Source organism: Garra rufa, chromosome 12 (genome assembly GCF_049309525.1).
Source record: "Garra rufa chromosome 12, GarRuf1.0, whole genome shotgun sequence".
NCBI lineage: Eukaryota > Metazoa > Chordata > Actinopteri > Cypriniformes > Cyprinidae > Garra > Garra rufa.
Genome location: NC_133372.1, coordinates 12,178,653 through 12,194,999, shown reverse-complemented (window position 1 = coordinate 12,194,999; position 16,347 = coordinate 12,178,653). Strand labels below are relative to the sequence as shown.

General features: G+C 36.3%; 1 protein-coding gene across 1 annotated transcript in view; it reads right to left on the bottom strand.

Annotated features, from left to right (window-relative positions):
• The window catches only part of stk24b (serine/threonine kinase 24b (STE20 homolog, yeast)), a 32,808-nt gene extending 16,984 nt beyond the window's left edge, over positions 1–15,824 (bottom strand). Inside the window, exons 1-2 of the mRNA XM_073851184.1 lie at positions 15,165–15,824; positions 9,250–9,480 (exon numbers count right to left, since the gene is read on the bottom strand). Of these exons, the coding sequence (XP_073707285.1) occupies positions 9,250–9,480; positions 15,165–15,206 (273 nt within the window). The 5' untranslated portion in view covers positions 15,207–15,824. The remainder of the gene's footprint in view (positions 1–9,249; positions 9,481–15,164) is intronic.
• Positions 15,825–16,347: the final 523 nt, after the last annotated feature.

Sequence of the window (16,347 nt, the reverse complement as noted above, 5' to 3'; positions counted from 1 at the left end):
TTTACAGAGGAGTCGGGGCATTTGCTAGTGAGAGGGTAAATGTGTAATCCTAATCTCTCCTTTAATTTGGGATTAGCTAGACTGAAAGAGAGAGAAGAGTGAAAATTGGGTTACATACCTCCCACCTCACATGATGAGCTTAAGAGTGAGAGAACGTGAGCCTATAGTGTGTGTGTGTGTGTGTGTGTGTGTGTGTGTGTGTGTGTGTGTGTGTGTGTGTGTGTGTGTGTGTGTGCAGAAACTGAAAATAAAGAAGCACGCCGAGAGACTCTTAAAAGTGAACAATTAATTTATTGCACCTAATGGTTCACCACACCGCAGCTACAAAGTTGTGTGTGCTCTTTCATCTTTGTGTGCTGAGTGCTTTGTGTTTCTCTCTTACTTTTGAACTTGAAATAATTATTACCAGTCTATACTGCAGTACTGGCAAGCCGCACCGAAACTAAGCCGCACAAATTTCAAACTTTATTTTTGGTGTACTATATGCTTATACCGACCCCTATCTTCATTTTTAAACATTGGTGCACACAGTTGAGGTCAAAAGTGTACATACACCTTGCAGAATCTGCAAAATGTAAATCATTTTAGCAAAATAAGAGGGATCATAGAAAATGCATGTTATTTTTTATTTAGTACTGACCTGAATAATAATAATAAAAAAAAATCACATTAAAGATGTTTACATATAGTCCACAAGAGAAATTAGTTGAATTTATAAAAATGACCCTGTTCAAAAGTTTACATACACTTTATTCTTAATACTGTGTTTTACCTGAATGATCCACAACTGTGTTTTTTTGGTTAGTGATAGTTGTTCATGAGTCCTTTGTTTGTCCTGCCTGCTGTTCTTCAGAAAAATTCTTCAGGTCCCACCAATTATTTGGCTTCTCAGCGTTTTTGTGTATTCGAACCCTCTCCAACAATGACTGTATGATTCTGAGATCCATCTTTTTACACTGAGGACAACTGAGGGACTCATATGCAACTATTACAGGAGGTTCAAATACTCACTGATGCTTTAGAAAGAAACACAATGCATTAAGAAGAACCAGGGGGTAAAAGTGGGTCATTTTTTATAAATTCAACTATTATTATTATTATTATTTGTGGACTATATGTAAACATCTTTTATGTGAAATATCTTATTCAGGTTAGTACTAAATAAATAAAAAAACAACATGCATTTTGCATGATCCCTCTTACTTTGGTAGAATAATTAACATTTTACAGATTTTGCAAGGTGTATGTAAACTTTTGACCTCAACTGTATTTCACACTAGGTAAATCACAATCCGCAATCTGATCTAGGGGTGTGCGATAATGGTAAAAAAGGCTATCTCAATATTTTCTGAAAATTTGTTAACGATAATTAGAAGATATTTTGATGGGCGTGTTATTGTGCTGGTACTTTGACAGGTTAAGGACTGCCATGGACTGCTTACTCTTTAAGCTTTTGATGTTTCATATTCTGTGCAGTGGTTAGTTTGCGGAGGTAACACAAATTAACTTTTCCAGTAAGTTTAAATTGATTTTTTAGCATTTACAGGCAATTTTACCTTTATAAGGCCATTTTTTCTAACCTAGTTAAATGCCACATTTAACTGACACATTTAAATAGTAAGACTACAGGGCTGTTGCCAATCAAATAAAATAAGTATCAACAAAATGTGTGTTTGCAATGGAGAGGTGGCACAGAATCTCCATCTGAAGAGGCATTTAGATGCATTTACAGTCTGTTTAATGCAGGACATAAATGAATTAATAACCTTCAGTTACAAATGCATAAATAATGTTTTGATGTTTGAAATAAAACATTGAACACTGATACTTAAAATGATTTTGGGGGTAAAAATGGAAAATATACTTTAAATATAACCTAAAATCTCCAAATCACTGCATGAGTGAGTCATTGAGTCATTAATTCAATTGTTCAAACAGCTGATGGATACAGTACAGTTCAGTCCAAACATTTTACGTAAACACAAACTTTTATTTAGCATGCAATTATTCGCAATTAATCATTTGACAGCCCTAATATTAACTAATTAGTTATTGAGCTATTCATCAAATGCATATCACATTTGCAATCATGCTGATATTTGGAGAAATCGTCACTCTTTGTGTGATATTAACTTCATTGGATGATATAACTATAAAAGACACAAAGTCAAAGTCCCTTATCTTGAATTTTGGGGGAATTCTAAATGTATTTTAATAGACTAAATCATGCAGAGAAAGCGTGAAGTCTAAATGTACTTGTGCAGTAGTCTAACCTACAGTACATTATGCGATAATGACAAATCACATATAGATAAACCATTATTAATTATAAACAGACATTACTGTAGACAATATATAACGCACACCCCAATAAGAACTGCGATCTTCCCATTTTTATGATAGATGTACTATCAAGAATATCTAGACTGGAACAAAAATGTCAAAAATGCCAAAATGGTAATAAAACTTGATATACACTTTGAAACACTGCATTTTCTTCACCGTTCAGAAAAAAAAGGAGCAAGGGATTTTTTTAAATGTTTGATTTAAAAAACAACCAGCAGGTATCTGCAATCAGCATGCATTAAGATTAAATGCACGGAATTTAATTAAATTTCTTTTTCTTCACTTAGGACATAACTAATCAACTTTATGTAAACACTCACAAAGAATGATATTTAGAATTTTTTTTGTGTATATTTGATGGTTTAGGAGTGTGGGTGAGTCCCCAAGAATACTTTGCTTTTCCGTTTTCTGTCATGATATTAAATCTTCAGATCGCTTAGTACCTTTCACACACAGTTTTTGTGTTACAAATATAACTGATCTGTCTAATGTTTATATTTTTTTAGCAGGTGGATAAAATGGGCAAAATCTTGCACTGAAGAAGAGATCCAAGCCATATGTATCATATTTGTAGGTTTTAAATCCATTTTTCCCCTCACTCACTCCAAACAATCAGGCTTTTATAGGTTTTTCTTTTTCTTAAGCTTGACAGGTTGTTACAGTAAGTGAATGATGTACAAAAACAACATCAAAAACTAAATCTGGCCACAAATAGATTGCTGTTTTTAACAAAGCGTGCCAAATTTTAGTGGTCAAAATCCAGTTACTTCAGCTGGAATCTATGCAAGCATTTTTTTAAGACAAACACTCAAAGTTCTGCAAATTGTAGTTGTCAAAATCCAGTAACATCAATTGAAATTTGCGCAATCAGGAATTTCACAAAATATTTCCACTAAGCAGATTTCGCAACAGGTTCAAATTGCTGACGTAAATTTGCTGCAGTGACCAACAGAAATCTGCTCGATTTGAACGTGGCTTCTGTGTGATCTATACTTCATACACTGCTACAATACTAAATTTAAACACGAATCTATTTTTTCCCATGAAACTTTTGCTGAGTTTTATAAGGTGTGGCCTTTAGGGGGAAAATCTTTCATAAGAGTAATCGTATTTCCCCTGCAAGTGTAAATAAAGCTACAAAACATTGTAGGTGTGCTCTTTTGACATGAGACAGTATAAATGAACCTAGAAACCACGCAAAACATCTAAGCAACCACCCAGGAAACCTTGGCAAGATCCTAAACCCCTCGGAACACCTTAGCAATGGATTAGCAAACACTGCCAGAGTTAATTAACAGTGAGTTTTGCACAGGCAGGAAAATATACCTAGGATAAAAAAAATAGTAACATGCTCTCTACAACTCGAACCAGTTATTTCACTTCCTGTTCATCGTCACAGATCTTCAAAGTAACAACCGATGCTACGGGCCGTGTTTCTCTTCCAAAAATACATGTCGTATATTCCCCCAGGCAGAAATTACAGCTGCTGTCTGTGCTTCTCTCTTTCTGGCTAGCAGCTTTAAACGCACAACAAAAAGAAATGTGACTTTAAAGCACTTCACCGTGGTCCCTTTTGACTTGAGAATTAAGCGAACACCCACATCTTCTGCTTCCATTTGTGACACTGGGGCCAATTCAGCTTAAGTTTAATGTTCAGAATCACAACTCTAAATGGGGCATCAAAGATTATGAACATTTGGCACGTGCTGTGGTCGAGGAAGAGAGAGCGTGAGACAGAAAGGCTGAATTGGTTTCAAGGCTGATTTAAAGAACACCCACACATGCTAGTTTTACACTTCTTCACAGTGGGAAGTGGACTGAACATGCAGGCTGACAGCGTGCCAAATAGTAATAACTAAGGTCAACAGTGTGAGCTCAAGTCATATTGATCCGTCTGAATTCTACACCAACTGAAAAATAAATAAAAATGTGGTGTGATGTTTATACTCTGTAAGCTTTCCTTTACAAATCCTGCCAAAAGGTGTTTTTACACGCTGTAATGTAGGCAAACCACATCTCCCTGATTTAGCTAACTAGCGTGAACAAAACGCGGTCAACTTCTTATAAACGTCAAAATGATCTACAAATACACTGCACATCGTTCTCCAAATATAGTTGTCATTTTTTAACTGGTAGAAATTGTACCGTTACCACAAATGTATTTTTAACTACATGTTGTCATAACACGTCACTAAAGACATTGATTTAAATTTTATGAACTTTAAAGTTTAAATTGTTAATGACACACCTGATTCAAAAAGATAACTTCTGTGAGTTGAGCAATTCTATAAAAGAACAGGTTCTTAAAGGGATAGTTCACCCAAAAATGAAAATTTGATGTTAATCTGCTTACCCCCAGGGCATCCAAGATGTAGGTTACTTTGTTTCCTCAGAAAAACACAAACGAAGATTTTTAACGAAAACCGGTGCAGTCTGCCAGCCTTATCATGGACGTGGATGGGCACCAGACCTTTAAAAGTAAACAAAAACATGCACAGACAAATCCAAATTACACCCTGCGGGTCGTGATGATACATTGATGTCTTAAGACACGAAACAATCGGTTTTTGTGAGAAACTGAACAGTATTTATATCATTTTTTACCTTTGATACACAGCCACGTCCATCTGTAATGTGCACGAGTTTGGCATCAGTCACGTCACATGAGCACGCGCTCTGTCGTAGAATACGCAAACGCCGGAAGCGATCTGTCGCATGAATACGACACTCATTGTTTACACAGAGCACAGAGATTGTGGGTATAGCGGCTATTCAAAATTGTAAATACTTGCGCGTATCCTGATTGTTTAAACCGATTTAAAGCTAAAAGATTACATTAGTTTGCGCAAACTCATCCGGGACTTTTCACTGATTTCCCCTTACGGCGTTTGTGTATTCTACGTCAGAGCGCGTGCTCATGTGACGTGACTGATGCCAAACTCGTGCTCAGGAGAGATGGACGTGGCTGTGTATCAAAGGTAAAAAATGATATAAATACTGTTCAGTTTCTCACAAAAACCGATCGTTTCGTGTCTTAGGACATCAATGTATCGTCACGAGCCGCAGGGTGTAATTTGGATTTGTCTGTGCATGTTTTTGTTTACTTTTAAAGGTCTGGTGCCCATCCACGTCCATGATAAGGCTGGCAGACTGCACCGGTTTTCGTTAAAAATCTTCGTTTGTGTTTTTCTGAGGAAACAAAGTAACCTACATCTTGGATGCATTGGGGGCAGTGTTGTTTTTGACAACCATCTTAGATTTAGTCTTAGTCTTAGTCTTTTGGACTAAAATGCTTCTTAGTTTTAGTCAAATTTTAGTCACTTCTATATGTGATAGTTTTAGTCCAATTTTAGTCGACGAAAAGTCAAAAAGGTTTTAGTCTAGTTTTAGTCAAAAAAAAAGGGAAAAAGGTAGTCTTTTAACAAATTAATGTAGGTCAGTAAGTATTTTGCTGTTGGGTAGTGTCACTTATAAGTTCTGAAAATAGCAGATCTATAGTTCAACACAATGTGAGCTTCCGGATCGACTATTTTCACCAATAATTACAATAATGAAGGTATGTTTTAGAATATAAAAGACAAACAAGGATGGAATGCTAAAACGGCTTGCCATACTAGTATAGCAAAGAGTATCTAATGCTAAAACGGCTTGCCATAGCGTCAGATACTTTTTAAGTTTTAATTGTACAATAAGCACAATAAGCGGAAATGTCATGCATTTTAAACGTCTGACGGACCACCCACTAACATTTGTCTATTCTCGTCTCGAAACGAAAATGAAACGAAAACTCACACACGTCTCGTCATGTTTTAGTCATCAACGAGCCATTTTTATCTCGTCATCGTCTCGTTATCGTCATGAAAAAAAGTGGCGTCAACGAAATGATTTCGTCATCGTCATCGTTGACGAAAACAACACTGATTGGGGGTAAGCAGATTAACATCAAATTTTCATTTTTGGGTGAACTATCCCTTTAACATTCACTTGGGCAGGAATCAGACTACACTGATTGCGCTGTGTTTGTTTTGCGAGGTCAGCGCTATAAAAATGGATGCTTTCTTGACATTATTCTGTGGCTCAGTGCTGTTTTATCAAATCATATTTAATTTGGACTGCAAAGCGACTACAAAACATTTCTTTTGTGGAATCACTATAGATTAAGGGTGGGAATCTTTAGAATCGTTGAAGAGAGAATTGCGATTCATCGGACAATCGCTTTTTTCTCCCACCCCTACTATAGATTCAGCTTTATGGTTTATGCGAAAGGATAGATTAGTAGCTTACATAAAAATATAAAATTCAACATTTTGAAATCCTGAAATTAAGTTCCTTAAAGAAACCGATACCTTTAGGTCACCAATGTTGCACAAAATTGTTCAAAAATTAAAGGATAATGTTTTAAAGGATTATTTCTATTTTACATAAATGCTGCATTTTATGGAAGCCCATTTCTGCCACTGAATAAACAATTAAAAAAGGTAATTCTGCATTTTTTCCTCACAATTTGTACTTTTTTCTTGCAATTGCGAGTTTACATCTCACAATTCTGACTTTAGTGAGATTAAAAATTCTCAGATCTGACATATCACTCTTTTTTTCCCTTTGGACTTTATATCTCACAACTGTGAGTTTCTCTCTCACTTATGAGAATATAAGATATTTATAAACTCGCAATTGCAAGAACAAATTCAGAAAAATCTGAAAATTATGGGATACAAATTTTTTGTTTTGCAATTCTGTTTTTTTTTTCAAGTTTATATCCTGCTATTCTGACTTTATAACTTGCAGATTTGAGTTTATATCTCACAATTCTGAGAAGTCATTTTTTCACTTACACAATTCTGACTTTTTTGAGTAATAAAGTTAGAATTGCATGATATAAACTCGCAATTGCAAGAAAGCTGCAATTCTGAGAAATGACTCAGAAATGTTACTTTTTTATATCTCACAATCTCACAAGAGTTTACATCTCTCAATTTAAAGACTTTAAAGACTTTATTTATAGTCAATTGCAAGTTATTAAGTCTTTATTAAGTTATCAAGGATTGTGAGGTTAAAGTCTTTTTTCCCCTCGGAATTGGACTTTATAAATTACAACTGCGTATATGTCAGAGTTGTGAGATATGAGCTCGCAATTGCAAGAAAAAAATCTTATTTTGCAAGATATCAACTCGCATTTGGGAGAATTGGGAATTTATGTCTTGCAATTCTGACTTTATTTCTCGCAATTGCAAGTCTATATTCCTCTATCCTGACTTTTTATCTCTAGCAAATCTGACAATTGCAAGTTTAAATCTCACAATTCTGAGAAAATAAGTCAGAATTGCAAGTTTGTATCATGCAATTCTGACAATAAAATGTAAACTTGTAATTGCGAGAAAAACAAGTCAGAATTGTGAGATATAGACTCACATTGGTGAGAAAAAAAATGTAATTGCAAGATACAAACTCAGAAAAGAAAAAAGACTTGTGAGTTTACATATTGCAATTCTGACTTTATTTTTTCAAAATTGCGAGTCTAAAATCCCAGTACTATAATTTTATAACTCAAAATTGTGAGAAAAAAGTTAGAATTGTGAGAAAAAAAAAGTTTTTATTTTTTATTCAGTGGCAGAAACAGGAATTCCATAGTTTCTTTAAACTTTGTTGCAAATGAAGGATACTCGAGTGAATAATGACAGCTGGGCAGACCTTACTGTCAAAATGCTCCTATCTCATCAAATCTAGATTCAGCCGTCTTTAACAGTCTATTCTAATCATTCACTGTCCAGTGTCTAAGTTGCTCATTCTACCAATATTTATATGCCAACTTCAGAAGAAGTTTTTTTTCTTTGAAGTTCTGCTCACAGAGCCCACAACACAGCCTGCTCTCCACAGAGTTAGATGAAACTGTTGTTTGGCATATACTATTGAACAAATCTGCCAGTTGAGGACCTAAGGGGTGTCTGTTTCTCAAACTAGACACTCTAATGTCCTCTTGCTGGCATGCATCTGGGCCATCCCATTCTCTCTGTCCTGTTTAAATCCAATGTGCTGTCATGATTCAAGACGGTATTGTACACTCACAGATGGAATAGCCTTCATCTCTCAAAAGAAAAATGGACTGATGAGCTTCTAGAGGAAGCTGCTTCTTTGAAGCCAAAATTGGACTATGAAATGTCAGTGTACTGGCATCACTTCAGCAGCAGAAAAAAAAAGACATTGTGTTGCAAGTTCCATACTTCATTAAGCAGCACAACTGTTTTCAACTGTGGCAAGCTAACAAACAAACTTTCTTTACTTCCAAATTAGAAGACTAAAACGGCTACTTGAAGATAAGGGAACTGATTTCTTATAAGCTGGAGTAATGAGGCTTTCAAATCAAAAGTAAAAGTTGAACTGTTCACCCGAAAATGAAAATACAGTCATCAATTACTCACGTTCCTGTTCATATATGGCAGCAGCTCAGTCGTATTTACTTAATGCACAAAAATTAACCTCAATGAGGTCCAATGTGCTTGCGTGACACGCGAGAACAAACCTCATTGGTTTCATTGTGTTTCAGGCAAGCACTGTTTTTCGGTGTAACAGACTTTCAATGGAGGAACAATTACCTTTTAAATTTCATTCCACTATCTTTGCATTTCAAAGGTGAACAAAGGTTTTGGAATGACATAAGGATGAGTAAATGATGAAAAACACTTTCATTTTTGAGTGAGCCAAGTCTTTAATCCTACTTGGTGAAGAGAAGTATCAATTTCTTCTTTTAAGTATAAAAGAGTTAAAAATTCTTGAACGGTAGGTTAGCTAAAAAGACAAATGATGCCCTATGGGGTCCAAACTGTTCAAGTGGAATTCAGTTAACCAAGGAGATATCACTTTGCATGACCTCAAAGAGGCTTTTTGCATATGCTGGCCACTCACCTTTAGGTAGGAACCGTAGTATTTGGTGACAAAGGGACTGTCACACTGGCTTAACACTGTGATTTCCTGCTGAATGTCTTCAATCTCGTCTTCAGCCTCTTCTAGATCAATGATCTTGATGGCCACAACTTTCTGCGTGCGATTGTCGATGCCCTTAAACACCTCTCCAAACGAACCTTTACCAATTCTTTCCAGCTTTGTGAACAACTCCTCAGGATCTGCTTTTAAATTCTGGAATGAAAAACAAAGACATTTTAGTCTAGGTCTTCAATTAGTTCCAAGCACATATAAGCAGTCTTAAAGGGATAGTTCATCCAAAAATGAAAATTCTATCGATTACTCACCCTCATGTTGTTCAAAACCTATAAGACCTTCGTTCACCTTCGTAAATGAAGATATTTTTGATGAAATCCTGAATAGAATACTTTTTGTGCACAAAGAAAACATAAATAATGACTTCATTCAAGTGTCAGTCTTCGACACGCATAACCAGAAGCTCTCAGATTTTATCAAAAATATCTTCAGAAGATATCAGAAGATGAACGAAGGTCTTACAGGTTTCATACGACATGAGGGTGAGTAATTGTCTGCGCCGATAGCCTTGTGGTTAGTGCACCGACATATAGTGCAACTGTGCTAACGGCGACCCGAGTTCGAATCCCGTCTTGAGGTCCTTTGTCAATTCTGCTACCCTCTCTCTGCCCAATGATTTCCTGTCATCTCTCCAGTGTCCTGTCCATTAAAGGCACAAAAGCCCAAAAAAAGTAACTTAAAAAAAAATGAGGGTGAGTAATTAATAACAGAATTTTCATTTTTTGGTGAACTATCCCTTTAAGATAGGATTTTTTAATCCAGTGTTTGGTTAGACTAGAAGTTCTCTGAAATGCTACTGAAGCAAAACCGAAGTATGTTTGAGAACTGAAGAACATCTGGTTGGGACCAAAGCTCCCAGAGGTCTCAGCCATGACCCTGAACATCTCAGACCCCAGAGGCCTTCTTAAAGGAAACACAGAGAGAGCTACAAACAGCGTCAACATTAGCACAAGGCAGTTCGCTGCAGAATCCACAGTGGCTAAATTAGAAAGCACTTGAATAAATAACAGCAGAACTAACTAAACCTCAAACTGCTCTTGCTTGCTAACATAAGCCTCCAAAACCTGTCTAAAACATCACCACTGCTTCACCAAGATCATTCAAACAAAGCAAAACAAACCATGTTAGTCTAACCGCCAGCGTGACCAGAATTTAAGCCAATCCTGAACTGCTGTTGTGCACATCCTCTAAGCACGCAAAAATTCACGACCTTAAAATCCTCCAAATCTCTTTTGCTAGCATAAACTCTAAACCTACCGAACGCAGAGTCATAATGAAGCCGAACACAACAGCAGAACAGCTTGTCCAGTGCAGTATCAGAGGCGCTGCGGGAGGTACACGCAGGCAGGATTTCATGGGGACCTCATAAAAGTGTGAAATCCAGTTAAATGGATGACGACAGAGCCGATTGGCCACAGCATTAGTCGGCCAAAGATACAAGATGAAAGACAGCAGATTTTGCCCACAGCCTAAAGTACATTATTCTAATGCCTCGTACCTCAGGGTAGCGTGAAATAATGGAAATCTGTTTAGGGATATCTTGACCCTGCTTTGATATAAGGCTGAAAGGACTGATTACCTCTAGCAAAGGTTTAAGTGATTGTAGATGTGCTCTCCATTTCATTTTATACAGCACTAGTTTCATTTTTTCAAGTGCTTCTCAACTGGTTTCATTACAGGATTCAGATTTCACCCAACACAGTAGCAAATACTGTTTAACACAGTATTATTGACATAATAAATAAAATGCATTATTAATATGCAAAATTATCAAGCTGGATAGGACAATTGATCATTTAGTTTCTACATTCCTCTTGAATTTCTAGGGTTATTATTAAAACCATATTCAATATAAAGCACTGTTCTAAAAATTTGGGGTCAGCAAGATTTGTATCTTTTTTTTTGGAAGACATTAACATATTTATTTAGCAGGGGCATATAAAATTGATCAAACGTGACAGTGAAGATATTCATAATGTAACAAAGGCTTCTGATATTAAATAAACACCATGCTTTTGAACCTTCTATTCAAAGAATTCTTCAAACATATATCACATACACTACCAGTCAAAAGTTTTTTAATGTTTTTAAAATAAGTCTCTTCTGCTCACCAAGCCTGCATTTATTTGATCTAAAGTACAGTGAAAACAGTGCAATTTTGAAATACTTTTACCATTTAAAATAACTTTTTTCTATTTGAATATATTTTAAAATGTAATTTATTCCTATGATTTCAAAGCCGAATTTTTAGCATTATTACTCCAGTCATATGATCCTTCAGAAATAATTATAATATTCTAATTTGCCTCTCACAAAACATCTTTTAATATTATTATGTTGAAAACAGCAGTAGAAGGCTTTTGTCAGGTTCAGGAATAAAAAGTTCAGAAGACCAGCATTTAACTGAAGTTAAAATGTCTTTAACATCACTTTTGATCAATTTAAAGCATCCCTGCTAAATAAAAGTATTAATTTCTATCATTTCTTTCCCAAAAAACATGTATACTGACTTCAGGCTTTTAAATTGTATATTGTATAATGTTACAATAGCTTTTTATTTCAGGTAAATGCTGACCTTTAGATTTTTCTATTTCATCAAAGAATCCTGAAAATAAATGTACTCAATTGCTTTAAATATTTATGATTTCTTCTTGAACAGCAAATCAGCATATTAGAATGATTTCTAACGAATCATGTGACACTGTAGACTTGAGTAAGGATGCTGAAAATGTAGCTTTGATCACAGGAATAAATTACATTTTTAAATATATTCAAAATACAAAGCAATTATTTAGAATATTATACATTTTTTACAATATTACTGCTTTTTCTGTATTTTGGATCAAATAAACGCAGGCTTGGTGAGCAGAAGAAACTTAAAAAAAAAAAAAAAAACATTAAAAATCTTACTGTCCAAAAACTTTTGACTGGTAGTGTACAATTTTCCACAAGTGTTTCCAACATTAATAATAATTGTAATAATATTTAACAGTATTACATTTCTTACTGTATTTTGATCAAATAAATTCAGCCTTGATGAGTAGAATTTTTGCATATTTTCGTTCATTATTTTCATGGATGAGACAGCCCGTTCATGTTTGCATCCATCTAATTTGGTTAGATTCTACCAAGGGAATTTACAACAAAATGCCACAGATTTTAATTGGGCACACAGCTTTGACTTAGACAATTATAAACTTTTTTGCTATGCTGAGTAGTTGCAAATTTTCCTACGAGTCCCATGAACCTCCCAGAACAAACTGCTTTAAACAACACAAATCAACCAACTGCAGCACAACAACCAATATACCGAAAAGATGACAAAGCCTTCGTGAAAGAGTGAAAAAGAGGCCGGTGAACAGTAGTCACTGTGATTAATGACGTGTGTTGACAAGCATCTTGGAGACCGATTGCCAATCTGTGCTCTGTCAACTAGTGATGCCATCTTATGAACACACACAAATCGATTTTCTCATACACAGATGATTTTCGCACATCTTTCCTCAAAGCACACACACCCACAAAGAAGCCCTTTAATGCATCACTCAGAGATTCATTAGCTGTCATCTACTCGTCCCATCACGGAGATGATGAAGGCTTTGCTCCCTGATTCAGCCCTAATGCTGATTGCTCGCCTACACTCCCAGCTGATCTCCGTAATCCTGATCCCGATGCACACTGACAGGTGTAACAGCCAACAAATTCTTTTAGAAGGCCACGTCATCCCTTGGCTCCCATCTGTGTTTGTGTTTTAGGGAGCTGGAAACTCTGAGGCCGGCCATATGAGGTGTGTTACGGCCAGGTGAGAACATGCGGGCCTCAGAAATGCTCCTAATGGATGACCGCCACAACTCCTCTGTGACCCATAAGGAAATACTAGAGAATGAACGCTTATTCCATCACTGCGTTCTCACAACTGGTGACTTGTAGCCCTCCCTGTGGAGGTCTGTGACCTCCTACATAATTCCGGTTTTCCTCCTCACATGGAGTCTCTTTGAGGGCCTCCTCAAAAGATAGAGGCTCCCAGCCAAGAATGGCTTCCTGCATATTCAACCTAAAGCAACGATAAGCCAACTACTTGGGATGGCAGATTGCTCTCCTGTCCTGAGGGCAAACCAGTCATATGGCCCAGCATGAATAGAAACCCAACCAAGTGACCCAGTTATGATGGCTACTCTCTGCAGACATCTCTCCATCCCTCATCGCCCTCTTTCCTTTTGTCTCTACCCTTCCACTTCATGGTTCTTCACTGGTACTGTCCCACTTCATACATGATTATAGTTCATAAAGGATGTCCCAAAAAGGTTACGGTACTACTAACGCTCTCTAGAGGGCACGAACATGAAAATTTTAATAGAATGACCCTGAAAACGGTTCTACATTGGTACTGTCCTACTTCATACATGATCACAGTTTCATAAAGGATGTCCCAGAATGGTTACAGTGGTGCTAATGCTCTTTCAAGAGGTAGAACATAAAAATTTTAATATTTAATGGAAATGCTTTCTAAATTGTTGACTTCCAAGCTTCTCAGATGATGAAGGACTCAAAGCCTTTTCTGTTAAGCATCACATTTGCTGTGTTTCTTCATAAGTATTTGAAATATAGTAAACCAAACCTAATCAAGCCACCTCCAGTCCACTACTACATTGGTATAAGGGAGTCTTTGGTACAGTTTAGAGAACAAAAACAGTTTTTAAAAATTTTTAAATACTACAATAGAATGTGTGAATATTTGTAGCAATTGCCAAAAACACATTGTATGGGTCAAAATATTTTTCTTTTATGCCAACAATCATTAGGATATTAAATTAAGATCATGATCCATGAAGATATTTTGTAAATTTCCCACTGTAAATATATATATATTAAAAATAAATTTTTGATTAGTAATACGCTTTGCTAAGAACTTCATCTGGGCAACTTTAAAGGCGATTTTATCAATATTGAGATTTTTTTGAAAAGCATATGCATTCAAATAATTGACACTTATGACTGGGTTTGTGGTCCAGGGTCACATATAAGATTAAACTAAATGAAAATTTAACTATAAAGTCAACTTTTAAGAGCACAGTGCTAAAGCCGAAAAATGTAATAATATAATACAACAATACCTTCATTCACAGTATAAACAGTGAGTATTTATGTGTGAAAAAAAACATAGCTGCCTTTTACATTTTTAGAATGGCACAAGGATGATCATATTTGTGACCCTGGACCACAAAACCAGTTATAAAACTAAATTTTTTGAAATTGAGATTTATACATTATCTTAAAGTTGAACAAATAAGCTTTCCATTGATGTATGGTTTGTTAGGACATTACAATATATGTATATACAAGATATCTGAGGGTGCAAAAATCTAAATACTGAGAAAATCGCATTTAACGTTGTCCAAATGATTTTTGGTATAAAAATGGATCATTTTGACCCATACAATGCATTTTTGTCTATTGCTAAACAAATACCCGTGCTAATTAAAGAGTGGTTTTGTGGTTCAGGGTCACATTTGGTGTTCGAGTGGCATTTAAAAGATTGAAAAACCCCTAAACTACTACATAAGTGGTCACTCTTTCATTACTTTCAGCATGTACACAGCAATAAGATGACCTTACTCTTCAAAGACACATACTACACACGTTTATGTTTATCATTATTAAACACATAAGACAAAAAGAAGTCAGATTTCTGATTTTCTGCAACTTATCGAAGAATAGAAACTCTTATGCTTATGAAAGTGAGGGACGTTGCACAATACATATAGTTACATTTTTAAAACCGTAATATGACTTGAAATAAAAGATGCTGTTTATATCTTTACCTGCATCCCAGGCAGACTGCCCTGCACTGGAGAATGAGCCATGGCGTCACTTTAACCACTAAAACTGGCCAGCAAGTCAGCAAAAAACACTGTTTCCGGACAAAATACAGCTAATGCACCCCTGGATTCCGTTTGCCGCGTTTTAATGCGGTCTTAGATATTTTACAGCTGGATAATGGAGCAAAGAGCATCCACGGGAGGACAGAAAGTGCATTTGAAAGATGACTGGCGTGAAAAGCTCTCCTCCACTTCCGCAGCTTTAATGAGAACTGCTGCTCTTCCTCGCGGAAATCACCGCAAACACCAATCAAAACAGCGTCGATCGGACTGATCGCGGAGTTTCAGTCGATGTAGCGTGCGATATGTTGTTGAAACACTCTTTAGATGACTCCTGGAGTGGGTTTTGGAGGTTCATGCAGGCCAGATCGCTCGTCAAGAGTTGATGGTCCTCTTTGCGCAAACGGATTTCCAAAACATAGCGCAAAAACATGCGCGCGTTTGCGTTAAAATGCCCCGGTTTCGGCGCCGTAAACAGATGCACGGAACATGAACTATATCGCGGATTGATCGAGGGGCTGGGTGGTGAAAATCCCGACTTGTTTGAACTGAAGAAATGATGTTGACATCCTCACTTCACTTCCCAGCTGGCCGCCATCTTGTCCGTGCTGTCATCGGGACATCAGGGCGGATCCGGACGCGTCAGATCCCGCCCCGGCATGAGAGGGGAGGAGTTTGTAACTCTACTCATGTGGCAAAGAGTGGATGCTATCATTACTGTATTTAAATTCATTAGGTCAGGTGCGTTTAGTTCTCCTTTTTACCCTGTTTTCTACTTTTTACCATTTTGCTCCCTTGTGTGTTTTGCTCTATTTATGCATTACTGTCAGTGTTAATCTATTTGATTTTGACATTTTATTTACTTTCATTGGTCACACTTTAGTTTAGGGACCAATTAACTATTAAATGGATAGTTCACCCAAAAATGAAAATTCTGTCATTAATTACTCACCCTCATGCCTATCCAAACCGTAAGACCATTGTTCGTCTTAACGCAAATTAAGATATTTTTGATGAAATCTGACCCTCCATAGACAGCAAGGGTCCTACCACATTCAAGGTTTTTAAGAAGCCTTGTTTACGTTCAGAGGAAAGTACGCGCATGTGTTGTGGTACTTTCCAAAAT